The 25192-nt window shown below is 54.2% G+C and overlaps 2 protein-coding genes across 3 annotated transcripts in view; one reads left to right on the top strand and one right to left on the bottom strand.

Moving 5' to 3' along the window:
• The window catches only part of WIPI1 (WD repeat domain, phosphoinositide interacting 1), a 28398-nt gene extending 6707 nt beyond the window's left edge, over window positions 1–21691 (top strand). Inside the window, exons 4-13 of the mRNA XM_037494803.2 lie at window positions 4363–4459; window positions 10455–10552; window positions 11097–11189; window positions 11741–11811; window positions 12496–12603; window positions 16540–16704; window positions 17364–17471; window positions 18103–18221; window positions 18446–18546; window positions 21247–21691. Of these exons, the coding sequence (XP_037350700.1) occupies window positions 4363–4459; window positions 10455–10552; window positions 11097–11189; window positions 11741–11811; window positions 12496–12603; window positions 16540–16704; window positions 17364–17471; window positions 18103–18221; window positions 18446–18546; window positions 21247–21294 (1008 nt within the window). The 3' untranslated portion in view covers window positions 21295–21691. The remainder of the gene's footprint in view (window positions 1–4362; window positions 4460–10454; window positions 10553–11096; window positions 11190–11740; window positions 11812–12495; window positions 12604–16539; window positions 16705–17363; window positions 17472–18102; window positions 18222–18445; window positions 18547–21246) is intronic.
• Window positions 21624–25192, bottom strand: part of ARSG (arylsulfatase G) — a 91266-nt gene continuing 87697 nt past the window's right edge. For both annotated transcript variants that reach the window (XM_037494801.2, XM_037494802.2), the window contains exon 12: window positions 21624–22742. In XM_037494801.2, coding sequence (XP_037350698.1) covers window positions 22465–22742 — 278 coding nt within the window. In that variant the 3' untranslated portion in view covers window positions 21624–22464. The remainder of the gene's footprint in view (window positions 22743–25192) is intronic.

The raw sequence follows: 25192 nt of genomic DNA, 5'->3' as shown, positions 1-25192 counted from the left end.
GATGGTGGCAGTTCTGTTCACTACTGTGAGGCCCAATAGGAAACACAGTGCCTGGTAGAAACTTTTGACAAATATCTGCTTCCTGAGTGTCTGTTACATAAATAAGCAAATAGATTTTTTATGTGACCCCACAGATCTAGCTATTCAATTAAATATTCCCAGGAAGGTGGAGGCCCTTGCTTCCCTGGGAGCAGTATTTTGTTATTTCTTTATTTCTTTTAAACTATTAAGTGCTGATTCTTTTTTTCTTTTCTTTTTTTAGCAATTGAGGCTTTCTTAAGTTATCAGGAAGAAAGGGTTGTTTCTTTGACTCGATCAACTATTTAACTGAATATCCACCTAAGTCTATGTAAAGCAGCGTGGTGGAAAATAGCCTGAGAAACAGATGCAGGGGATTTTCAAGCGAGGAGCAGCAGGAGTGAGGAGAAATGAACCCAGCTTCTTGGCAGGGGAGGGCAGTGCAGTTTGAGAGTTCTCTGTTTGGAAGCCTCTAAGCACAACTGCTGGGTTAAGTGCTGTCTCTGAAATCTGTTGGTAGCACCCAAACTTCATTGCAGGACCTTTTATCTTTGTCTTCAGTAGTAACCACTATATGAGCGTCGGATATCTTTTTCCTTTTTGGCACTTGGTCTTTTTAAGATTGTTGAGACAAATGTTCTAGAAAGAGCAGAACCTATAAGTAGAATCTATGGTATTTGTATAATTTCTCTCACACTTGCTCTCTGATAGTTTCATTAGCAAATGGGACTGTTAGTGTACAGACTGAGGGGTACTCCTGGACCCTCAAACTTGCATGCTCTAAATGGTTTTCCATCTGCTGTGTAAAGACAAAGCATATGCTTACTGTGGAAAACCTCTAATGAAAAGAACTTTAACAGAATAGTTTGCATAGAGAGAAGAAAGGGTAGCAGTTTCACAGTGAAATAACGAAAGTTATTCATCCCCTTATGGTAAATACCCAACCAAACAGGGTTGGCCTGAAGTGGGGCCACAGAGGCCTGAAAATTTGCCTCACATCTAGGGCACCTTCTGGAAGGGACACAGTGGAAAAGCAGAAGGGGCCAGGCAAGTCTGGGACAAAAGGAGCAAAATCAAAGTACTCACAAGGCCACGGCTGCCGTTGTCGGCCTCCCCATGGACTGTGACCTGCGGCTCTTCCAAGTGTCTGTACATGTTTCTCCTCAAAGTGCCCCAAGTCCCCGGAGCAAGCCCAAAGCCGAGCGGCAGGCTTACCCTTCTTCACGTGTCTGTCCTCGGCTGTCCCCCAAGTCTCTTCTCCAGCTTCCCTGAGTCTTCTCTCTGTTCTCAGCTGCGCTCTTCACTAGGCTGGGCCAGGCACATGGAACCTCCTTTTTAAATCCAGATTCCACTGTTATGGGACAAGAAAGGGTTATTTAAGTGTTGGAACCTGTTAACCTTAGAGGCCACCCTTCCCCCAGTATAACATTTATTAATTTGTTTTAAGATTTATTTATTTATGCATATAAGAGGTGGGGTGTGAGCCAGAGGTGCAGGGGGTGAGAGGATTCACCAGAGACAGAGTGGGGAGCAGAGCAGGAAGACTGACTGAAATACACTGCTGAGGGGAGCAGCAGGCGAAGCAGGAGAGGTCTGCTGCGCCACGTGGGTCAGCTCCCTGGCTGGGGATAGAACTCGTGCTTCAGTGGCTGCTGATAGCTTGATAGCGCTGTGTCTTTAACTCTTGCGCCACCAGGGAGGACCCCCCAATATAACATTTAACTTAAGGTTCACATCTCTGATCTATCAAAGAGCATTAATGCCCCTAGAACTACCCAGCAATGAGTGGCAAAGCTGATCAACAGTCCCTTCTTCCTTTGGCATAGCTTCTAAGAAGAGGATTTGAAACAGGGCTGAAAAATTATTGGGGTTCGCTTTGCTTAAAAGATTCAAGTTTGAGGCTGAACTACTTTTGGTTTAGGCAACCCTGGTGGCCCCTGGGTGCAACAGGTTGGCGTTCCCGGGCCAGGCTCTCTGCCGCCCCCTGGAGGAAGCAAAGAGGCTGCGTGGGACTCAGACTTGCTGGTGTCCCTGCTTCACTGGGGCTTCCTGCAGCTCAGTTCCTTTTAGAAAAACAGGAAAAAGTGAGAGATTTGTGCAGGAACTTATGAAGAAGGAAAATCCCTATTTTCCTTTAAATATATAGGAAGGAAGAATAATTGTGACATTTTTCTTTGGGGTTTATCTTCCCTTGCATTTATGTATTTACTTATTTTAAAGATATATTTATTTAATGTTTTGGTGCAGGGGGTGAGAGGATTCACCAGAGACAGAGTGGGGAGCAGAACAGGCAGATCTACTGAAATACACTGCTGAGGGGAGCAGCGGGTGAGACAGGAGAGGTCTGCTGCGCCATGTGGGTCAGCTCCCTGGCCAGGGATCGAACTCATGCCACAATAGGTGGCAATAGCTTGATAACACTGTGCCACCAGGGAGGCTCATTCTTTCCTTGTCTTTAATCAAGGAAATGTTTTTTATGGAATAAAGACAACAAGCCAAATGTATTTGGATATGTCACTGCTAACAGCTTTTAACCATCTGTCCTGAGGGCCCTTATCCATGTGGATGGAATCTAGGCCTCTAAAGTATAATCTGCATCTCTGGTGCATGAGGACAGATGCTATCAACGTTTTCTTTTAACTGATAAAAGGAGTTTAAAACCTAGAAAAGTAGCTGAGAGGCAGAAAGATAGGGAAGGGGCTCGGGAAGGCAAGCTTATGGCTCTCCTGAGACTGAGTCAGAGGACGCGCTTGGCACGTGGTGCTGAGAAGCATGCTCTCATGTGGCATGGCCCAAAGGTGAAGGGCTTCCTCGTGCCCTTTTCTGCCTGTTTCCTTCCCTGTTTATTCTCGCCTGAAGTCAACGTGGGGATGACCTGAAATTTGGTTGAGTGACTCCCAGAGCAGATGGGCTCTTTCAGCTGGTGGGAGGGTGCAATGAGGCCAGAGGGGCTGTACATGCCAGAGGGACACGTTGGGGGCCGGTAACTGTATGTGAGGCTGGCAGGGGTCATGAGAGGGTATCAGAAACCTAAGGATGTGAAGAAGCACAGACTAAGCTCACCCAAGCCAGAGTAAGTATTGGCAAAAGGCAAAGTGATCTGGTAAATCAGAGGATATACGTTCCTTGGAGAAGCACTCATATTTGTCATCAATTTTCAGACCCTGTTAGAATATTTTTACACCTCAACACCTGGCTCCAGACCTGTGGCCAAGGAGTCTTCATTAAAATCGAGAAAGATGTTTCACTTTTATCTTTCTGCGGGGTTACAGGGGCAGTCTCCATTTTCTGAGTGCGAGGAGTCTTATTGGGAAGAAAAAAGAGCAGACTTTTCCCAGGAGGAGAGCCTGTTGGGTTTTTTGTTGTATTTGAAGAGTTTCCAAATGTTGTTCCTTAGGATCAAAGGGATCTGGTACTGCAGGATCACCTGCGTACTTGGTGAAAGATGCCCTCTGCCCATCCCCCGCCCTGGCCCCCAACCAGAATCTGCAGGGAGATCCCAGGTCCTGCCCCCAGGTGCTCAGGAGCTAGTCTGAGAACCACTGGTCTGGAGTCAGGCAAGTGCAGGGCTCGTACGTAAAGGCTCAGAGTGAGGAGCTGTGGGACCAACGCCCCTTCCCAGCAGCCCCTCCCCAGCACCCAGCACCTGCACTCGCACTGAGCTGAGCGCCTCTGCCTTTCCACACCCAACACTAAATTGACCCCCTTTTCACTTGGTAGAGAGCAGAGCTGCTGGGAAGAGGCGCTAAGCCTGGGCCCCGGGGAGGAGCTGAGCACCAGGGGGCCTCGAGGGGCTCCAGGCTCAGGAACCGTGTGCTCTTGTGATGGCTGAGGACATCTCTGTTTCCCCTCCTAGGGCTGGAGTGGAGAGAAGTTAAAGCTGGGAGGGGGTCAAACCAGACCAGATGTCACAGAGGGGGCAGAGAAACCCAGATCCGTCCAAGAGGGAGACCCTTGTTATGAACATCGAAAGGGAGCCTGTCAGATGAAATAAAACCCGAAAATTTACCCAAAATTGTCTTAAATGCCAAATGTCTGATCAGGAAGTGTTCAGGAATTCCTGGTCTCAGAAGAGGGAGACATGCACCCCAAATCTCAATTTATAAATGAAATTTCTTAAGATCTGTATCTTAATGCTTCCATGCAGGTGGATAATGATGTCTGGGTGTTGCATACCTGTGCGCAAACCGAAGCATAATCTCTAAACTGATCCTCAAAATTCCCCCTCCCCTTAGGCTTAGAATCAAGTTAGGGCTCTCTGGCAGACACGTGCTTTCCACGACACCCCCCACCCCATCCCTCCTCGAGGCGGCGGTGGCAGGTGACGCGTGTGTGTGATTGCAGAGGCTGCTGGTGTGCCTGGAGGAGTCTATCTACATCCACAACATCAAAGACATGAAGCTGCTCAAGACCATCCTGGAGGTCCCTGCAAACCCAACAGGTGAGCCCAAAATGCAACCGGTACTTACCCTCCAAATCCCATCCCAGGAGCTCCCTTCACGGGCTGTGTTTCCATCTGAAGTGAAAACCCGAAACAGTGTTGTCTGTGCGTGGTACATCTCAGAGGTTTGTCTTTGCACCGTGAAGCTGGGATTGAATAATATTAGGCTGTGCTGGGGTGGGCTGTGTGGCCCCCCCTTCTCCGGGGACCCATTCTTGGCAAACATGTCGAGGCATGGAAGGTGGACACGTGGAAGATTCCTTGCAGCTGAGATTGTGTTCGTTCAGCACAGAGTAAGTGATCATTCGAAGCAGGTTTTGAGTTGGCGTGTCCACAGAGCTAGGAGAGAGACCGTCAGAACATTAGGATGTGCTTTAGTACATCCAAAGCAATCGCTCCACTTGGGCGATGTGCTGAGCCGTTGGGCTTGACCTAGTTCTCAAGGAGTAACACTGTTTACACACTCCCTGTTTATGAACAGGAATACTTTGGATTTGTTAGAATGAAGTACCCGTATGATGACGTTTTATGAATTCATTGAGCTAGACATGAAAGAGAAGGAAGTCCTCCCTTGGGCGGTGGGCTGAATGGTCCTCACGCTCAGGTAATTGGGCATCTGATGATTCAGGTTAATATTTCAGGTGATATTCCAGTTTCGTGTCTGCTTCAGTTCCCTGGCGATAACTAATTTTTGACTCTCAGTGAATTTCAAGATCTGGTTGGCCCAAGCCAAGTTACCTAGAGTCATGCTCTGGTTTCTTTTCAGATCGTATAAATCTTTAACCTTTCACCAAGTCACCTAGACACTTGGTACATCAGTTCCTTTTCTGTCAAATAGGGTAACAATGCCCATGTCACGGGGCCAGCTGAGAATGGAATGAGGTAGCGGCCATCAAAGTGACCTGCTTACGTCTGCCGCGCAGTGAATATCCCCTCTGCCTCCTTTCCTTCTCTTGACCCCTGCGATAGAGAAGGCCCTTGGCTGTTGACTTCCATATTTAAAAATTCAGCCAGGATGAAAACCTTCAGAGAACAAAGCCTGGGAGTGGAGACTCTAAAGCTTATTTCACAAAATATCAATAGAGAGTGGTGCGTTAAAGAGCTGTAGGTGGTAGCACCCTCGCCAGCAGGGGGCCCTCGTGCCCACGGTCACACGAGGCTGCTCAGGCAGGGTGGTGCTGCCGGCCCTGGCGCCGTGCCTGCCCCCCTCTGCAAGCAAAGCTTCTCTCCAGCTACTCTTAATTTTAGCAAATAGAGCTGTTTTTCTTAGCTCAGAAAACTCATGTGTTGCCTCCCAATTTAAACAGAGAGAAGAGAGGGTTTAAAAGTGTTTTATGTGAGCGAGAACGTGTGTTATTTGTAAAGGCAGTAATTCTTACCTCAAGAGAAATGAGAAGCAGCAGAGGGGCTTTCTCTGTCTTGGACAAAAAGCTCGAGTGGACTTGGGTACGTGGAACATTCGCTTCTGAAAGACCAAACCACTCTCAGGGGAGACAGCCCAAGCCCCCTTCAGTCCTCAAATGGTGCATGATCCTCTTCACTTCCCCTGAGCTCCTGTTTTTCCTAGTGAAAGAGAAATGATAGTTTTCACGCCACGGGTTATCACTGGTGGGACTGGTTGGGGGCGTAGTGTGTGTGCACAGCCATGTCCACTGTCCAGGTGATGGTCACTCACCAGCCCCGAGGGCAGCCTCATACAGCTGAAACTGCCCCCCTCCCCATGACTCCACCAGCACCTCACTCAAGCACCCTCAGTGACACCGAGCTCCCCAGACCATGGGCATGAAGTCCTCGGAGGCCTGGGCTCTCCTCTTTGTTCTCATTCTCATTTGCTTCCAGAATGAAAATAGACGCCGGACACCGGCTCTTGGCTTTCTGAATCCACGATGGGCTCACGGGGGAGACAGGCACCTGGGGCACACACATTCTCAATGTCTGTTGGCCTGGTGACCTGCAGCTAAATTATAACGCAAAGTTTCCTTCACTGCTTTGAGCTCAGCATCTCATGCAGCTGGAAATTTCCTTCCTTTTGTCTGCGTTTATGTCCTGCCCATTCCTGTCGTGTCAGAGATTTCAGGCTGTTTCCTTTGACGGGTTTGGCCAGACAGGTCTCGAAGTTAATTTCCTGCTAGCCCAGTGGTCTCTGCACCGAGCAGCTGAGGGCGGAAATCTCCATGCAAGTTCTACAGCTGCAGGCATCGGTGTGCCAGGGAGCTCACCCCCTTGGAGAGGGAGGAGCAGTCTCCCCACACAGCAGCAGTCCCCGGGGAGTGCTCTCTCTGGAACGGGGCTGCCCGTGGGGTGTGTCTGGCTCTCATCTGTAGTAGCTTCCAGCATTTGCATGTACAGAGACTTCTATTTTTGAAAACTGGAAAGTAGATCCTGAGATAGTTATCAACCCAGAGGGAACCACACTTCATACATCACGGTTAACTTGCTCTCAGCTTGACGTGTTAATAGCAAGATGCAAAGGATCTGGAATTACAGGACTCCTTTCTAATTTCAGTCGATGATGCCACAGGTTTTGAACTAATAGCAGCCCTTTCTTTTCCAGCTGTAAAAGAATCACAGCCAAAGGATTGCAGTGAAACTATAGCTGACATGATTCATGAGAATGTGTGTCAAGCTTAAACCCAACCCCAAAACCTAACTCCTACATAGAAAAATCATGGAAGCAAATATTGCTTACATGTTGCGGATAGTGAAAAGTTCTGGGTTTTAGAATGATGGGAGATTTTTTTTCCCCCTCTCTTTTTAAATTTGGCTACTCTGCCTGATATAAGTGGGCTCACATAGTATCTTCTCTTTCATTATATTTTCTGGGCTCTACAACTTCTTGACACTATAATTTATATTATTCTATAATATTATATAAAAAGCGCATTCGAGCCCAGAAAAGCTGAGCTTGACGTGCAATATGGTAATATCGAAACCTGGAGGAGGCTTCACAAGAAATAAAGATGCTTTCTTTTTTTCTTTTTTTTTTAAAGATTTATTTATTCATACATACAAGAGCTGGGGTACAGGTCAGATGTGAGGAGAGTGAGAGGATGCACCAGAGACAGAGTGGGGAGTAGAACAGGCAGACTGACTGAAACACACTGCTGAGGGGAGCAGCGGGCGAGACAGGAGAGGTCTGCTCGCCATGTGGTTTGCTCCGAGGCCGTAGGGGATTGAACCGGCACTGCAGAGGCTGCGGACAGCTTCATAGTGCTGCGCTCAACCGCCTGTGCCACCAGGGGAGGCCCTAAAGAGGCTTTCTTATCACCAGTTAGATTTGTTGAGATTTTCTGTTTTGATTTCCATAGGAAATCAAAGGAAAACATTTAGGGCCCCCTTTAGTCTGCAGGAATCAGTGTGCAGGATCCCTTGGCTAAGTCCAGATGGGTTGGTGCAAACCCAGAGGTGACCCCATCAGATGAGTGGGTCAGCTTGGGCCTGCCCTGTCCCTGCACACTAGTCTCATCTCTCTCCATTAGGAACAGAAAGTCCAGCCTTAGCTGAGGCAGTTGGAGCCTGTCTCCCTCCTTGAGATATTTACATTTTGATACAAAACTCCCAAGGGTAACTGGAAGCATTTGTCCCAGTCTTCTGCCCAGAGACCTCACCTGCCACAAAGCTGGGCCCTGCTACTCTCACAGGGCGGAAGCAGGGAAACGAAGGCTTGGTGCCTTGGTTTCTGCTAACGGCTTTATAGTCCACATGCCGTACAATTAATTCACCCACTTAAAGTGCACAATTCAGTAGCTTTTATACTATATTCAAGGAGTTGTATAACTAGCCATCACCACCTTCAATTGTAGCATGTTTTCATCACCCAAAAGGAAGTCCCCTACCTCTTAGCCATCCCCCTACCCCCCAGCCCCAGGCAGCCGTAATCCACTTTCTGTCTCTATTCTGGGCCTTTCCTGTAAGTGAAACACACGCAGTATGTGATCTTCTGGGACAAGCTTCTTCAGCTTAGCAGCGTCCTTTCACAGCTCACGCCGTGGTGTCCACACGCCGTTTCTTCTCGTCTAATAAGCAAAATACATAAAAGCCCACTTTTATTTAGCCAGTCATGATTTGATAGACATTTGGGCTGCTTCTTCCTTTTGACTTACAGATAATGTAGCTGTGAACATTCATATGCAAGCTTCGATGCCTCTGTGGTGTTGTTTCTCTTGGGTATGTGCCTAGGAGCGGGATTTCTGGTAATTCTGTTAAGCTCTCAAGGAAATGCCAGGCCGTATCCCAAAGCACCACTCCACACCTGGTCCCTTCCCCGCAGCGGCGCAGGTGGGCTCCAATTATCTGTCTTTTTCATTCTGGCCACCCTGGTGGGTGCAAAGTGACATCTCACAGCGGTTTCGATTAGCACTGCTTTCTTTAAACCTAGGTGCTCAGAACCTTCAGCACTCACCTGCCACGTGTGTGAGATCCTGACTCTGGTCTTTACGCAAGTCATTCCGCAGTTGCCACCTTGTGTCCTCACATCTTCTCTGCTAATGGTCCCTGTGGGCCAGCCTGGCCTCCTGAGGGACGTTCTTCCGCAGTTTCATGGAACCAGAATGCCTTCTGCCTGCCTGGCTGTACCTGGATTGCAAAGAGTCCAGATGAGACAGCGAATTGGGGTTCCCAGAGCAAAACTGGGGAGGTGTGAGCCAGTGCAGGAGTGACCTTGTACAGGCAGGAAGCTGCAGGGTGTGGGCACACTCAGGTGGGACCCGGCCACCTTCCTCCTGGGTGGCAAGTGACAGCACAGACATGGCTGTGTCGTCAGCAAGGCCACAGCAGAGGGTGGATCTTGCTTCCCATTCTCAGTGTTTTATATTTTTTTCCATCTGCTCTTCCCCCCGGTGAATTAGGTAAGGCACATTTTAGCCTGATGTAAAGTTTTGCTTATACTTTTATAAGAAACCCATTCGACATGCCCGCTTGTAACAAAGATGTCAGTCATCCTTTTTTTTTTAAAAAAAAGATTTATTTATTTATTCATACAAGCACTGGGTACAGTCAGAAGCGCGGGAGGGTGAGAGGATTCACCAGAGCCAGAGCGGGGAGCAGAGCAGGCAGAAGGACCAAAGTACACTGCTGAGGGGAGCAGCGGGCGGCAGGAGAGGTCTGCGCGCCATGTGGGACCCTCGCCGGTGGCCGGGGATCGAACCTGTGCTGCAGAGGCTGTGGCAGCTTCGCAGTCCAGCGCTCAACCGCTGCGCCACCAGGGGAGGCCCCCCCTTTTTTTTAAGGATACTGGTCACACCCTATCTGAACATTGTGCTTCTGGTTATGCTTTTGGTTCTGAAATTCTTTGACTTCACCTCTACCACACACACCTTTACTGATCTAGACCACACTTGTGAAAATCCTTCACTTCAATGCTATTAGGATTTGCCTCCCCTTAAGTCTCCCTGTAAATAAAATTGGTGTATGTAGTTCCAGTGATTAGATTGGCTGTTCATTCTTCCAGGATTTTGTCAAAGCATCTTCCGTCTAAAGCATCTTCTTCCTTTGGTCTGTTTCAATGGCAGACGTGCCATCTTAACTGCAAATTGAGTCCTCAGTGTCCTCTGTTAGGCTCAGAAATGAGATTTAAATTTGGCTGCTCTCCCCCAACACACACACACACCCCACACCCTGCTCTCCAGTGTGCCCCGGCCGGCCAGCTCTTACTTAATCACCTGCAGGAAACCCAGCACACACTGACCTTTCACAGCGGGGAGATTTATTTCAGGTCTAAGTGGATCCATAACCCTAGAGAGTGATGGAACTGGGAGAGATACAGGTGGTTCAGACCCCTGGGGTAAAATGTGGAGCAGCCACCACCAGTGCCGCCTCCTGTGGGCCCCTTGGCGGAGTCCTCTGTCCCCACAGCCTCTAAAAGGAGGGCGCCCCGTGGCCGCTCCTCACTCGCCAGTAGGTGGCGCTGCAGCTGTACTGTTCCCAGATGCCCTTCCAGGCGAGTTCTGCCCCGGGGGGTCCCCCGGCTTTTCACCTGCTGTTTGTTCTTTGGCAGGTCTGTGCGCCCTCTCTATCAACCATTCCAATTCTTACGTAGCCTACCCCGGCAGCCTGACCACAGGCGAGATTGTGCTTTACGATGGCCACTCCCTGGTAAGTTGACCTTGACCCCACCCACCTGTCTGACTGTGTGGTCAGTGGCTGGTCAGTGTGACCAGCAGGCGCCCTGGCAGTGAGGTGGGGGTGGGGGGTGGCGGTGGAAGCAACACTGAGGCACCTTGTTCTGCCTTCGTCGCCATCAGTCAGCGAGCCCAGAAGCAACCCAGGCCAAGTCAGGCACCTGCAGCTCAGTGCAAACCTGGGGGCCTAGTTGTTGGACCGAATGCGGGGTGCTGCACCATGTTGTGGGGCGCAGCTGTTCCACAATTCCTGTCCCCTGCTGAGCCTGGAAGGACTGCAGTGGGGGGCCCCCTGAGGTGTACACCCCAGGGGACCCTCCACAGCGTCACGCCACATTAGTACAGCTGGCAGAAAAGGGAGAGAAGCGCAGAGGCTCCTGGAGCAGAGCCCACACCCACCAGAAACTCGTCGGGTGGAGGGGGTGGGGACCCAGCGACAGGCAGAGTCTCAGGGCGAGGAGAGAGAGGAAGTCCGGCTCCCTCACCAGGCCACTATCGCTTGTCCCTTTCACTATCAGAAAATGGTGTGCACGATCGCTGCCCATGAGGGGACGCTGGCCGCCATCACCTTCAACGCCGCTGGCTCCAAACTCGCCAGCGCCTCCAAGAAAGTGAGTGTCCCCCTGCCCGCTCAGGTGCCCGGGAGGGAATCGGTGGGTGAGATGGGGGTGCCCAGAGCACAGGCCTTCCCATGGGCCACCCTCTCCGAAGGGAGAGTTTCTGGCCCCGGCGCATCGTGGCGTCCGGAGGATGCGTGTGTGAACCCAGCGCTCCTGCAGCCGCCCTGCAGGACACGCCACCCTCTGCACAAAACCACCATCCAGGAAGCAGGCGGAGTGGGGGGAACACACTCTCCACATGAGCCTGGCGCAAGCAAAGCAGCTTTGCTCTTCATTGAGCTCCTCTGCTGCAGCAATCAGTAAAGGTGACCGGGTTAATTCCTAATGCCATGAGATAAGCTGGCCCTGGTCTAGGGTGGGGGCAGGAAGACCCGAGCGCTGCAGACACGTTCCAGGGACCACGTACACGGCGTAGATACCGCCAGTGACGGCCCTGTGCTCGGCACTTGGCGCTTCCTGCTCAGAGCAGAAGCTCAAAACCCGTGCGTCCAGCTCACACACCCCCAGGGCCATTCTCAGCGAGCGCTTGCTTTCCATTCCAGGGCACGGTCATCCGGGTGTTCTCTGTACCTGAAGGGCAAAAGCTCTGTGAGTTTCGGAGAGGAATGACAAGGTCTGTGTTCCCCTGAGGCCCTTGGTAAAGTACCAGTGGATGTGGGCAGTGGACGCAGGCAGCCACTGGGGCGAGGTCGGAGGGCAGTCCATGCCCCTCTCACTGGCCGCCCAGTGGACTTAGGGGCCACGCTTAGCGCTTAGCCACCTGGGAGCGTGGGCGCTGCTTTGATGGGAATCTGGCCATTTTTTATTGTGTATGATTCAGGGATGTAGGTTCACACCTCCTCTGAGGTATGTTACCACCCTACACCCCCCTGCAAAGCCCCCAGAATCCTGTACCCTAGTGCACGGCCCCTCCCCCTTCACCCCCAACCCTCCTCCTCCTCGCCTGGCAGCGAGAGGCCTTCCTTGATGTGTCCATGAGGGGCTGGCAAAGGAGACAGGAGTGAGGGGCCACAGTGCAGATGTGATTTCCCGTCCCTGCGTGGAGAGAAAGGGCAGCGTGGGGGTGATGGTCTGGGGCTGCCGCCGTGGGTGTGCAGTGGCGTTGGGGCCCAGGAGGGGCAGTACCCGGCTTCTCGGCCTTTGACTCCCCAAGTTCCCATCAGGACTAGCACGAGGGTGGAAGGATCTTAGGACACCAGGCTCTTCGGGGTCCTCCCATCGGCTGAGAAAGTGGATTCTGAACTCGCAGTGGCGACCCTCGCCCCTGGGTCACACCCCCGCACGACTGTGCTTCTAGGTACGTGACCATCAGCTCGCTGGTGTTCAGCATGGACTCGCAGTTCCTCTGCGCCTCGAGCAACACGGAGACCGTGCACATCTTCAAGCTGGAGCACCTCGCCGGCAGGTACGGCAGCCGGGGTGAAGGGAGTCGGTCCTGACTGTTCCCTGTCACACACACACGCACACACACACACGCACACACACACCTTCCAGCAGAAGGGAGTTCCTTTCTTTTTGTAAGCTCAGCTGCACTGGTTACGCCTTGGCCGAAGCCATGACTGTATGTTACTATGGCCTGGGTGGGGGATGCACAGAGGCCCCAAATCTGCCCTTTGCCCCCGAGGTTGCACCCACTGCCCCTTAGGAACTGTGCGACCTCGGGCAAGTAATTCAGTCCTTCTGGTCTGCCCGTTCCTGATCTACACACATGATGGCATAGATGCCTCTGAGCTTTGTGGTGAGGAGCAAGAGGCTCCCTGATGGACAGTGCTAAGGGAGAGCCTAGTACATGGTGACCAGCACCCGACGGGGCAGCTATCAAGCCAGGGGTCTATTAATTCATGCCAGCACCCCAACTGAGGGTTTTGCACACACTCCCAATGCTCGTGAGTGGACTGAGCAGGAGAGGAGCAGGGCAGCGGCACAGAGCATGTGCAGGAGTGAGCCCTGGTGAGCATGCGCTTCCTGTTGCCGCTATAACACATTTCCACAAGTGCCGTGGCTTCAGACAGCACGCACGTATGGCCTTCCAGTTGTGCAGGTCAGGGGGCTCTGAGCAGGGGTCGGAGTCCTCTTCCAAACTCACTCCTATTAATGTCAGGTGTTTGTGGCTGCAGCAGTGAGGTCCCCAATTCCTTGCTGGTTCTCAGCTCCGAGGCCATCGCTTCTTTCTCGTAGTCCTCAGACAGCAACGTTTGCTCCGATTTCTTCTTGAGCTTTGGATTTTTCCAACTTTCCCTTCACCACCAGTCAGAAGAAGAGCTCTGCTTTTCAGGGTTTGTGTGATTCGCTCGAGGCCCTCTAAGTACTCTCCCTGCCTCCAGTCACAGGGCCTGTGGCCCGTCACCACCACGGGGGTCACCAGTGCCAGGGACCAGAGCACGGGTTCATGGGGCCATGTCTGGAAACTCTGTCTGCCGTAGCAGGTGAGCACTGGCTTATAGAGGGAAGCACCTGCCAGGTGCGTGCCCCTGTCCACACCTGGCACTCCTTCACCCTGGAAAGCAGCGAAGAATTGTGCTCGCATCAGCCCTCACCTTGCCCAGCGCCCCTCTAGGGCCAAGCTCTTGCTTCTGGAGCACAGTCTCTGGCTCACACCTTCCTCGGGGGCCTTCAGAGGAAGTTGGGGCATGAACTGTCTGTGATGAGCTCAGCACCGCCAGGAAGCAGCGGGCAGAGCTGGCCACGGACACTCAGGCATGGAAGGAACACAGCTATTCTCACACGTACCCCTTGGCACAATCTTGCGAGGGGGCAGGCAGGGCAGGAGTTTCAATACTCAGGAAACTGAGGTTCAGGGAAGTTCAGGGTCTTCCCTGTGTTCCTGGGATCACATGTGAGCCATGTTTACACCCCACGGTGGGCTCACCACAACGCCCCTCATGACAGTCCAAGCACCTGCTCCTGCGCGGGTTGCCACCCCTACTTCTGTGACTGACGCTCTCCCGATGACGGCCTAGGGGAACAGCTGCGTCCACCTGAGAGTAAGACACGGCGCCCTCCTCCGTAATGTCACCTTCGTGTGTGTCCATGCGGCCACCGTTCCAGATGCATCAGCACACAGCAGCAGAGGGGCCCCCGCCTCTCTCTGTCCCTGCACTCCAGGGGCCTGTCCAAGGGCCTCGGGGTTTAGCCCTGGCTCTGGCGCCCTCCGTGGTCTAGTGTGGTCTAGGCCTGGGAACCTGTCCCCACTGGTGCTTGAAGCACCGGAGATGCACCCCCTCGCCCCTCGCTCCTTGGAGACCCTTCACCCCGTCCACCTGTGTCCCGAAGCACAGTGCCTGCCCTGTCGCGCTTGCTCTGCACGTTTCCCCTGGAGAGTAAATCTACTTTCTAGATTTCTCACTGCTCGGCGCACTGGATGTGTGGCTGTGTTAAGACGCCCGTCCACTGACGCATCCCAAACGGCCGGTCGCGTGAAGCCTGTCTGCACCGATGCTCACGATAGCACCTAAGACAGGAATGGCCATTTAGACCCTGCCCCTCTGTAGGACCCCCGCAGCTGTTGGTGAGCTCAGATCACCAGGAACAGAGCTGGAGTCATCCCAGACCCCTGCGTCACTGTGGAGTGTAGCAGGCCCTGGTCACACACGCCTCTGGGCCCGCCCGCTCCTCTGGCCTTGGCCAAGGCTGTGACGCCTCCTGGCCGGTGTCTTCTGCTTCGTCTCTCCCCTGCCAGTCTCCTGTTGCCAAGCCATCCCGTGTCTTCTGGCTGAATTCACCTCTGGAAATGCTCCCTCAAAGGGGCCCGGCTCCTCCTCCTTTCCCCTTTGTCCTGGGCAGCTTGGTGGCTGCACCCCAGCTCTTCCACCCGGCCCAGCCGCCTGGTTGTGGCTCCTGGATGCATCTCTCACTTGCCCTCACATCTGAGCTGCTCTCCCCCGCCTGCCGCCCGCCCCACCCTGCGGCTCCGAGAGCCACCTGCCCCAGGACCCTACCCTGCCATCACCCAGGACCCCAGAGACACCAGCTTATCAGGTGGCGTTGGCTGTGTGCCAGGCAGAGCCAGGCCCCAGTCTGCACCCTGTTTGCTTCTCACAGGGAGGGGACTGCGATTACTACTTTTCCCAAGCTAGGAAAATGGGAACGGGAGGCAAGGGGCCTCAACCGCCGCCCTGTCCCGTGCCCCCCAGTCCTAGGGGCGCTACCTACCATCTCTGGCCCATGTGGCCTCTCTAGTCATGGCACGTGTTTCCCACCCCCCCCTTATTTTTTTTAATTTTATTTATGAGTCCAAGAACTAGTGTACAGGCCAGAGGTGTCTGTGTGTGGAGGAGGGAGGGTGAGGGGATTCACCAGAGACAGAGTAGGGAGCAGAACAGGCAGAAGGACTGAAAGCACTGCTGAGGGGAGCAGCGGGGGAGACAGGAGAGGTCTGCTGTGCCATGTGGGTAGCTCCCTGGCTGGGGCTCAAACTCTCGCTGCAATGGTTGCTGGTAACTTCACTGTGCTGAGACTTAACACCTTGCGCCACCAGGGAGGCCCACGTGTCTTCTCTTACATGTGTGCTGTTTCCACTTGAACGCCAGACCTAGATATTGGGCCTCCGTGCACCCCAATACTTAGCACAGAGCTTGGGGGTGAGCATCCAGCTCTGCTCCCTGGCGCACAGGGTCGCAGGAGGATTAGTTCCCCCGAAGGGCCTGTCGCTCAGGTGGCATCGAGGCCCAGAGAGGCGCCCCCGAGTCTGGTGGTCACAGAAAGGAGTAAACCCCAGAGTTGTGTTGCAGTGTAGGTTACCATGGGGGTGTGTCCCTGTGGACACAACCCCTCCATGGGACCCCTGGAGCTCACGCCCCGCAGGGAGCAGCTGGCAGGAGTGTGCGCAAACCCACAGAGCAGCCGCCCCTGCCTGCAGCCGGGGCCCTGGGGTGCAGAACATGCAGCTCTTTTTGAACTATCTCCACCAGCATGAACTGCCGGGGCCCTGGTGGCTTCAGGGCTGGGCGTCTTGCCGAGAAGTCTGCCTCCCACCCGTATGGCGGGGGAGGCCGGCACGCCCAGACCGGCCTGTTCCTCCGTGGGTCCACGGTAGGCTGAGCTGACCTGACGCGTCAGGACATCGGCTCGTCTCCTTGCCCAAGCCCCCTTTTAGAAACCCACACATCGGGCGAGCCCCCAGAGCCAATTACCTTAATGTAGGAAAGAAGTAGCACTGGGAACCTCTAAATGGCTCTTCTGAAGGACATCAAGCCCTCGCTGTCCTTTTAGTTTTGCCGGAACAGCCTGTCCCCCGGATGCGGGTGGGCAGCGGCCGTGGGCAGCGCAGTCTCCTGCTGCTGCGGCGACGGGCAGGGGCCCGGGGCTCCCCCTCAACCTCACCTGTGCCTTGCCCCCCCAGCCGGCCAGAGGAGCCGTCGACCTGGACCGGCTACATGGGGAAGATGTTCATGGCTGCTTCCAACTACCTCCCCGCCCAGGTGTCGGACATGATGAACCAGGACCGCGCCTTCGCCACCGGGCGGCTGAACTTCTCGGGGCAGAAGAACACCTGCACCCTCTCCACGTACGTACGCGCCGCCGCGCTGGCCAGCACGCGCTGGACAGGTTCACTTTGCAAAACCCCCAAACACGCGAAAAGAACAAAAAAGAAGGACAAGGAAGTGACCCAGAGGAGAGGCGAGCAAAACCCCAGGCCCCGCAGAGCTTTTCCCACCCAACTCCACTTCTGTCCCGGGGTTTCGGCCTCTGGTGCTCTTGATGCCGCCTGCGAGTGAGGACCCCAGCCCCATGCGGGTCTGGGCCGACACCTGCGAGGTTGGCGGGTGTTTTGTCTAAGAAGTTCAAGGGAGCTGATTGAAGCAGGGGAGCAGCTAGACATTTTCACAAACCCAAGCAGGTTCGCGCTTGCGCCCTCCTGCCACCTTCGGGCAGGGGCTCCCCGAGGAGACCAGCGCCCACCGCCCACCGGGGAGCCGGTGGTGCTTGCCGGAGGGCTCTCAGGGCCATCGTGCCCCCTCTGCATGTTTACCCTGAAGGCAGGAAAGGCTCCTGCAGCAGGTCGCCAGGTGGGTGCGGAGGCGAAGAAACAGCCTCGGGGCAGCAGGGGGTGGGCTGGGTCTGCTGGTGGCTGGGTCGCCGGGGACGCCCCTGTGAGCCGACCTGTCATGACGCTGGCGTCACCCTCTCTGCTGTACACAAGCATGTGCTTGACTTGGCCCTTAGGATCCAGAAGTTGCCGAGGCTGTTGGTGGCGTCCTCCGACGGCTACCTTTACATCTACAACCTGGACCCTCAGGACGGAGGAGACTGCGTCTTGATCAAGACCCACAGGTGAGGACACCGGTTCTGTTCGCGGAAGGACGGCCCTCAGGGCTGGGGGTGCCGATCAGCTCCCGCCTGCTTTCCTCCCTTCTGCACCCGCCTCCTCCGGGGCAAGCCCCCCGGCGCCTACTCTGTGCCGGCCTCAGCGTCAGACACCCCCTCCCGCTCCCCCCACACAGCCGGGCCTGGGGGCACACAAAGCGAAGCCCCCACCCCCGCTCTCTCCTCACACATACGGGCACAGAAATGTTCACTGAATTGAATCAAAAGGCTCTCAAGCCTTGTGACCAAGGGCAGGGGCCGCTCTCCCGGCATGAAGGGGACCCCGCAGGCTGCCGCTGCCCCCCGCCCACGGAGCCCCTCACCTGTGACTGTGTCTTGGTGGCCCGAGAGCACCAGCAAGAGTGAAGGACCAGTTCTCGGTTTAGGAAACCAAGAGGGAGGGGCCCCCGGGAAGCCGCGTGCTGACCAGGTCACTGGAGGCCGCTTCAGCCCGGGCTGACCCAGCAGGGCACGGCCGTCTGCACTTGAGACTCCAGCGGTCTTGCATGTGTGCCCTGTGGCTTCCTTTTGGGGGTGTCCTAGACGTGTGATGGTCTCTTTTTTCCTCCCTCACCCCCCTCCTAATTGCCGCCATCAGCTTGCTGGGCTCAGGAGCAACGGAAGAGAATAAAGAAAATGACCTCAGACCTTCATTACCTCAGTCTTATGCAGCCACGGCAGCCAGACCAAGCACATCCACAGCTTCCACGGTGCCGGGTGAGCTGACAGGGGGGTCGGATGCTGTGGGGACACCCCTAACCACCCTTAGTGTGGATGGAGCTCTCCCTCAGGGAGGCCAGGGGATTGCACCCAGCAGGCAAGGCCCGGGCTCAGCCCTTGCCTGTGAGCGCTGCAAACGGCAGCAGCTTCAGTGGCCGGGGTGCACGGCTGGGTGGTCCTGTCCCCGGGGCGCCTCCCAATGTCTTGCCCTTGGTTTCCAGGTTATTCTGAGGACGGCGGGGCACTCCGAGGAGAGGTTATTCCCGAACATGAGTTTGCGACGGGACCAGTGTGTCTGGATGACGAGAATGAATTTCCGCCTGTGAGCATCCGGAACCCCTGAGAGAGCGGCTCAGTCTGTGTGCTTAGAAGGCGGCCTCCCTCTCCTCCAGGAGGCCAAGTCACCTTCCGTTAGCTCGGCCATAACAACTAACCCTCTCTAGTGTCCAGAAAGCCCTAGAATGTCTATCACGCTTTGTTTCCGACCTTACCGATTAGCCCATCGTTCTGGGGCGCCCTGAACCCGATCATATCAGAATAACCGAATACTAACCCTGGGAGGTCCGGCGGGGTCGGGGGCCTCCTCCTGTCAGAGGCCTGCAGTCCTGGCCTTCGCCCCTCCGGCAGTCTCGTCAGGCAGGACCTCGGACTGTGAGGCTTCTCTTCCTGAGGCTCCCAAGGAGCTTGTGCAGAACTTGGCCTTCTTCATGCTGAAGATGACGATGTAACAGGGCCAGGCCGAGGCCCTGGGGCAGGCGGGACTCTGTCCCCTGGGCTCTGAGCACGCAGACCCCAGCCTCCCCAGTGACTGCAGGCTTTCAGGAGCAAACGTGAGTTAGCAGGCGTGTGGAGGGTGGAGAGCCCCCAAGCCCCTGTGCTGGGCTCTCAGCGTCCTGCTTTCCTGACAGCGAGGGCCTGGGGCAGGCTGGGCACCCGGCTGGCTGCTTCCAGCCTCCCTGTCTGAAGAGAAGAGCCTCTGGGTGGCTCAGGGCCTGCTTTGCTTCTCTTGCTTCACACTGCCATTTAGAGTGACGTGTAGACCTCTCCGTGCACTTCAGCTCGGTAGCATCCCAGTGAGTCAACTGGGAACCGGGTTGAGGCCAAGACATGGAGAGCCCAAGGGGCCCCTCCTGGAGCAGGAGGGAAGGACACCGGGCACAAAGCAGTGCCCACGAGGTCCTGCAGTGGACTGTGTTCTCCGCCCCTCGTCTTGTGTCAGCTGAGATGCCATTTGCAGAGGGACGGGTGCGGGTCACCTTCCTTCTCGCATAGATCCGTGGAACAATCGAGTCAGCAGAGTCAGCCACAGAAGCTGCACGCGGGGGCCCCTGTGCGCCGACTGGTGGGCCGCGCCTGTGATTTCCCATAAGACACCCTGGGCCGCAGCTTGAGATTGACGTTTCCGGCTTCCTGATAGGCAGGTGGTCACGCCCATGGCCAGCAGGTGCCGTTTGTTTTCAGGGTGGAGAGCAGCAGTTCTGAAAGATACTAATTATAAATTTAAAATCTCTGCTAGTTTGGAGCTTCCTGATAAACCACTTGTTCTGCCTTGGGGCTCTCGGTCCCCATGTAACCAGAGAGGGAGAAGCTCTGTCTTCCCAAACATGGGGCGTTAATCCCCTAAAGGCGCATCTGCCAGCGGAGCCAGGTGGATGCTGTGGAGACGGGGGCCTCACCCGCCAGGTTCCCTTTCACTCGTTCTGGTGAAAGTCTATACTGCGGTGAAAGATTACTAGGTTGTTAATTAGATCTTAATCTGGTGATCAGAGTCAACCTCTTACTTACGTAACTGAGGTACTTTGGGTATTAGCATTCAGGAGGTGGTCTCTTGCCAATAACAAATAGGTACACTGAGTAAAGTAATAGGTACGCTGAGTAGATCATTTTCTTAGGGAGACACTCAGGAAGTAGTGCCGAGCTGAGCTCGAGGCCGCTTCGTCCTAGAATGTTCTAGGAGCCAGTTGTCCTGTCTCCCTCTCAAGGACCAAGGGATGTTGGTTTAAATTGCTTCAGATTTTTGTGCACAGAAGAGCTCCTGCCAGTGAGAGTGCAGATCCCCGCACGAGGTCCCCTACAAGGGTGTGGGGCTCAGAACAAGTGTGTGCCAAGCTGGGGTGGGCGTCACGGGCGCTGGCAGCCCGGCCTGCCCTCTGCCTGCAGGCAGGTGGTCGCGAGGAGAGGGCTGCCCTGCTGCAGGCTTCTCCACCGGGCTCAGCGCCCGGCCACTCAGGTGTCCTCTCGACACCAGCTGTCTTGGCCATGCCCTTCCGGGCAATAATGCCCAACTCGAGGTGCTAGGCGGCCCCTCTGACTCGACAGGCCCAGCGTTCACAGCTTTGCTCACGTGCTAAGACAGAGAAAGGGCCTTGGAGTCTCAGCTTGGCTGGAGCTACCTGTCTTGTGGACGTGGGCCCGCTGGATCACCTCTCATTCCGCGCACCCTCGTCTTGGCTGGGAGAATGTGGGTCATCCTTACGGGCCTTTTTGAAAATAGACCGACGCTTCCCCCTCCTCTCTATCCCTCTCGCCTCCTGGGTGCTTCCTGTGCTCCCAGAACGGTGACAGAGCCGTCGTTTCTGGTAGCGCAGGCAGATGTGTACTCGGGAGGAGACAGATGTTTTGGGACCCAGCAGCCTTCGAGTCTGTATGTGCTCACGCCAGTCTCTCTCTCGGGAGCAAGAGTCCAGGAATCCGGACCAGGGGTGTTATTGAAGAATGACCCAGCAGTCCATGTTTACAAGTGAGATGAGCCTTTCTGGAAAAAAAAAAAAAAAAATACACACCCCCACACGTATATATTCTCTGAATAGTATTTTCCGAGACTGGGCCGTGCTCACCTGGACCTAAACGAGACGGGTGGATTTTCCGTGGCAGTGAGTGAGGGTCCCCCCGTGGACCCGAGAGAAGAGCCCCCGGGTCCCAGCCTCCCCCTGCAGGCCCCGCAGGGCCCAGGTCCGTGAGTGCAGCTGCCTCACAGCCCCTTCCCGGGAAGAGTAAGGCCGTTCTGTTTTGATTTCGGTAGATAATCTTGTGCCGCGGAAGTCAGAAGGGCAAAACGAAGCAGTCCTGATGAGAAGCACACCCCAGAACTCAGGCCCCCCTCTCAGGAGGAAGGTGAAGCGCGGAGTGCAGTTGTGTGAGCAGCCGGGGCCGGAGCCCCAGGCCACCGGAGCCCCGGGACGCCGCCCACACCCTGCTATGTGAGACGCGTGACAGCTGTAGTCAGTGCTAACTAACCATATTGGTCTGTAACCGGAATTTTATATTAAAAAGGGCATCCTTTTCCAATGTATGCTGTGTAAAAATGTACCTATATAGGAAAACCCCTTTGAACTGTATTTCTTGTATATTACATCCATATAGAGACTATTTTAGCCAAGCAAAGTATTTTTGCAGTGATCGGAACAAATCATTTATTACCTTTGAGTCCCATCTAGGACACTAATAATAAAATGATGGCAATGCATGTCTATATATTTTTTGAACATTTTATTTCTTCTCGGTGTTAGGAAGCAGGGAGAACTCCTAAAATCTCTGCAACTCAGTCATTTGTCCTTTCAAGGAGGTGGTGTGGGAACATACGTCTGAAGAGGTGCGGACCTGTACTCCTGAATCATAAACAGTGTTATAGACTCACATTAACTCAATAAAAAATAATACGGTTTTTTTTAAGGGGCTTAGGGAGAAGCAGCGAGGACCGTGGGCTTATTTGCAGGCTCTTCTCAGACTTCGTGACAGGCTTCATTTTGTGCAGTCTACACCTATGCCACTTGGCACTCAACAGAATTGGAGAAACAGATCTCAGACCCCAGCCCAGACCTACTGAATCCCACTCTGCTCTGGCACCAGACCCCGTGGGCCCAGGGCATAGTCCGTATGGAGAAGTGCCCTCTGGACACCAGTTAGGATGAGCCTGTGGTGACAGGACCCACAAAACTGGGGGCACAACACCAAAACACAGTCCGTGCCAGGCACTTGCATGGACTGCCTACGGGTCCTCAGCACCAGCTTGCGAGAAGGCTTAAATAATCCCCCAAATTCAAAAGCTGGGGCTTGCACCTGGTCTCACCCCAAAGCCCAGGAGCTGCCCCACTGCCGGTGTGCCGACGGGACGCAAAGGAATGAGGCTTCAAAACCAAATCCTGTGACTTGTTTTTAAGGCACGTACAGCTACAGAGAGGGTAAAACCGAGGTTGTCGCGTGAACTTGCCCCACTTCATCTCCCGATGTTTCTGCGTGGCTAGGGGCTGGCTTGGCAGCGGCAGGCAACTCGGTGGGGGTTGCAGCAGGGAGTCACTGAAGGGTCCCGGGCGTAATCGGCCCTGGAGGTGCGGTCACTGGCGATGTCTCGCAGGACATCTGCGAGAGCCTGTCTGACCCTGGGCAGCACCTGCTGGTATTCGGCGCCATCTCTGTCCAGAGGCACCGCTTCTGCACCATCGTCTTCTAGATTAAAGATCAGGGGAGGGTCCTGGAGCTGCTCGGGTCCAGTGCTCCCATCACAGGCTTTGGCTCCACCTAGAGAGAGGGCAGACAAGCACCCCGTCAAGCACAGCTGTGGCCCTGGCTGTCAAGAGGAGCCTGGCAATCGCGTACACACTGACAACTACCGGGATCGGAAGATTCCAGGGGTGCCTCTCCCTGTCGAAGACACGACCTTGAAATAACCCATGTGTTATTTCCTGTGTTCGTTCCTGCTGTCCAAAAGAATCTGAACTTCTCCTCGGATCTACCTTCACAGCCAGCAGAATGTTCACTCGTATATGTCTTTCCTCTCTGCCCTCTGGGGGGGTGTTTGATTTTTTTGAAAATGGGCTTCTTGAATTCCAAAGACACCCAGTGAGTGAGCAGGAAGGCGAGGTGAGCAATTTTACTTGGACTGAAGCCAAGATTCGCTATACATTAGATCTGGCTATGGTGGGGGGGCCCAAGAGGGGAGCACCAAGAATGTTGGGGTGATGACCACATCCCTGGCTAGTTATGATTTCGATGACTTTATTTATTTTTTTATTTTGCCTTTTCCATACATAATGTAGCTAAGGTGTCTGGGAAAAATGAGTCAACAAAGCCCAGCTCTCAGACACACAGGGGCTCCTGAGCATTTGCTTGGCCCGTGAGCTTCTTAGCAGCCCAAGTGCCACTGGAATTTGCTAGTGGCTCAGGGCAAGCGGAGCTTTTTCTGGCACCGCAGCGTGAGAGACCATTTCAGGGGGCCTGGCCAGCAGCATCCTTAGAAAATTCCAGCTGTGTGATCAGCTGTCCCACCGAAGCCATGTTTTTTTTTTTTTTTAAAGATTTATTTATTTATGCACACAAGAGCTGGGGTACAGGCCACAGGTGTGGGGGGTGAGAGGATTCACCAGAGATAGAGTGGGGAACAGAACAGGCAGACTGACCAAAGTACACTGCTGAGGGGAGCAGCGGGCAGTCAGGAGAGGTCTGCTGTGCCATGTGGGTTGCTCCCTGGCTGGCCGGGAACCGAACTCATGCTGCAGTGGCTGCGCCTAGCTTTATAGGTTGCGTCTTAACCTTTGCACCACCAGGGAGGCTCCCAGCCCACTGAAGACATGTTATCCTGACGCCAAGTGCAATTCAGTAAGAGCAAACCTAGGGGGACCAAACCAGGCCCCTGAAGACGCAGCTTTCGTTCGAATCCAGCCTGGACGGTAGTGAGATGCGAGCTGCTGAGTGGGAAGAACAGGCAAGTGGTATCACCTGTATGCAGCCCCTGTGATATTCAGGTTGCTCAGCAGAGAGTAGGACTTACTGTCTCAGCCTCGAGTCTGGACCCGGTAAAGAGCAGAGGTGAGAGCTTGGGGGATCAGGCTGGGGTGAGGGACTCTGCTTACAAGATGGGAGTACTGGAGCTGCTTCCATAGGGAGTACTGGAGCTGCTTCAGTTAAGGGAGTACTGGAGCTGCTTCCATAGAACTAACCCTCAGAAAGATGATTATAAACCCCAGGCAACATATTTTTAAAAATACAACCAACTGAAGGTATTAGAACATAACCAAGGCAGGCAAAAGCTGAAAGGGATTCGATTCTGGAAGGAAGGGCACACTGGGGAGGGTCTCCATTCAAGTTTACCCCTCGGGACATGCCCTGTCTGTGCAGCAGAGAACTTAGGGAAAAGGCATGTGAGCCCTGGGTCAGAGGACAGAGGTCAGGGATGCCACAACAGATGCAGGCCATTGGGTGAAGTCCTGGGAAGGAGGGAGGCAAAAAGAGGTCTCAGAATCCCGGAGTAAATTCCCGCGGACTCCTGGGCTGACCCCTGAGCCAGGGGACACCAGCGCAGCAAGAGCATAAGCCTGAAGAGCTCAGCAGGCATTTCAGGCCACCCCCTGCAGGGAAGACAGACTTTAGAGTGAATCCCACTAAGTCAGAAGGGCTTGCTGAACACGTCATATTTTCCATGGAAGTCCCCAAAGCTTCACGCAAGGCATAAAGACTAGGACTAAGGGATTTACCTGGGCTTAAGGGCAAAATCTGAAAGAACCGGTTCTCACAAAGTGCAAAATCAAGACTTCAGTTGAAGAGGATGAGCTGGCCATGAGCTACCCGTGAGAACAGAAATCTCCGGCCCCGGGAGAACAGAAGTCGGAACCGCCACAGCTTACCACCCCCCACCCCATGTTCAAGGTTTTTAGAAACTTCTAAATAGGAAATTTCCAGTTTCTGGTCTGGCATGTCAGGAGCTTCCAAGTCACCGTCCATCCTCATCAGTAAAAAGATGAACACCCGGAAGTATCAACCACCCTCTTTGAGCTGTCAGGTCACACCACTGCCCCCCAAATCGGAGAGATGGACAGACGGACACAGGCAGTCACAACGCACAGAAGCAGAAGCCCTCTGCAGACACCTCCTGGGGCCAGTGGAAAATAAAGACACCTGGCGAACAAAAGCTTAAAGAATTGGAATTGCACCCAGAGACGCTCAGAAGCTCTCCAGACAGCGGGAAAATGACA

This window comes from Talpa occidentalis, unplaced genomic scaffold (genome assembly GCF_014898055.3).
Source record: "Talpa occidentalis isolate TD23 unplaced genomic scaffold, MPIMG_talOcc4v2.1 talOcc4.7, whole genome shotgun sequence".
NCBI classification, from domain to species: Eukaryota; Metazoa; Chordata; class Mammalia; order Eulipotyphla; family Talpidae; genus Talpa; species Talpa occidentalis.
Note: the sequence above shows the minus strand (reverse complement) of the source record. Positions and strands in the feature narration are given on the sequence as shown.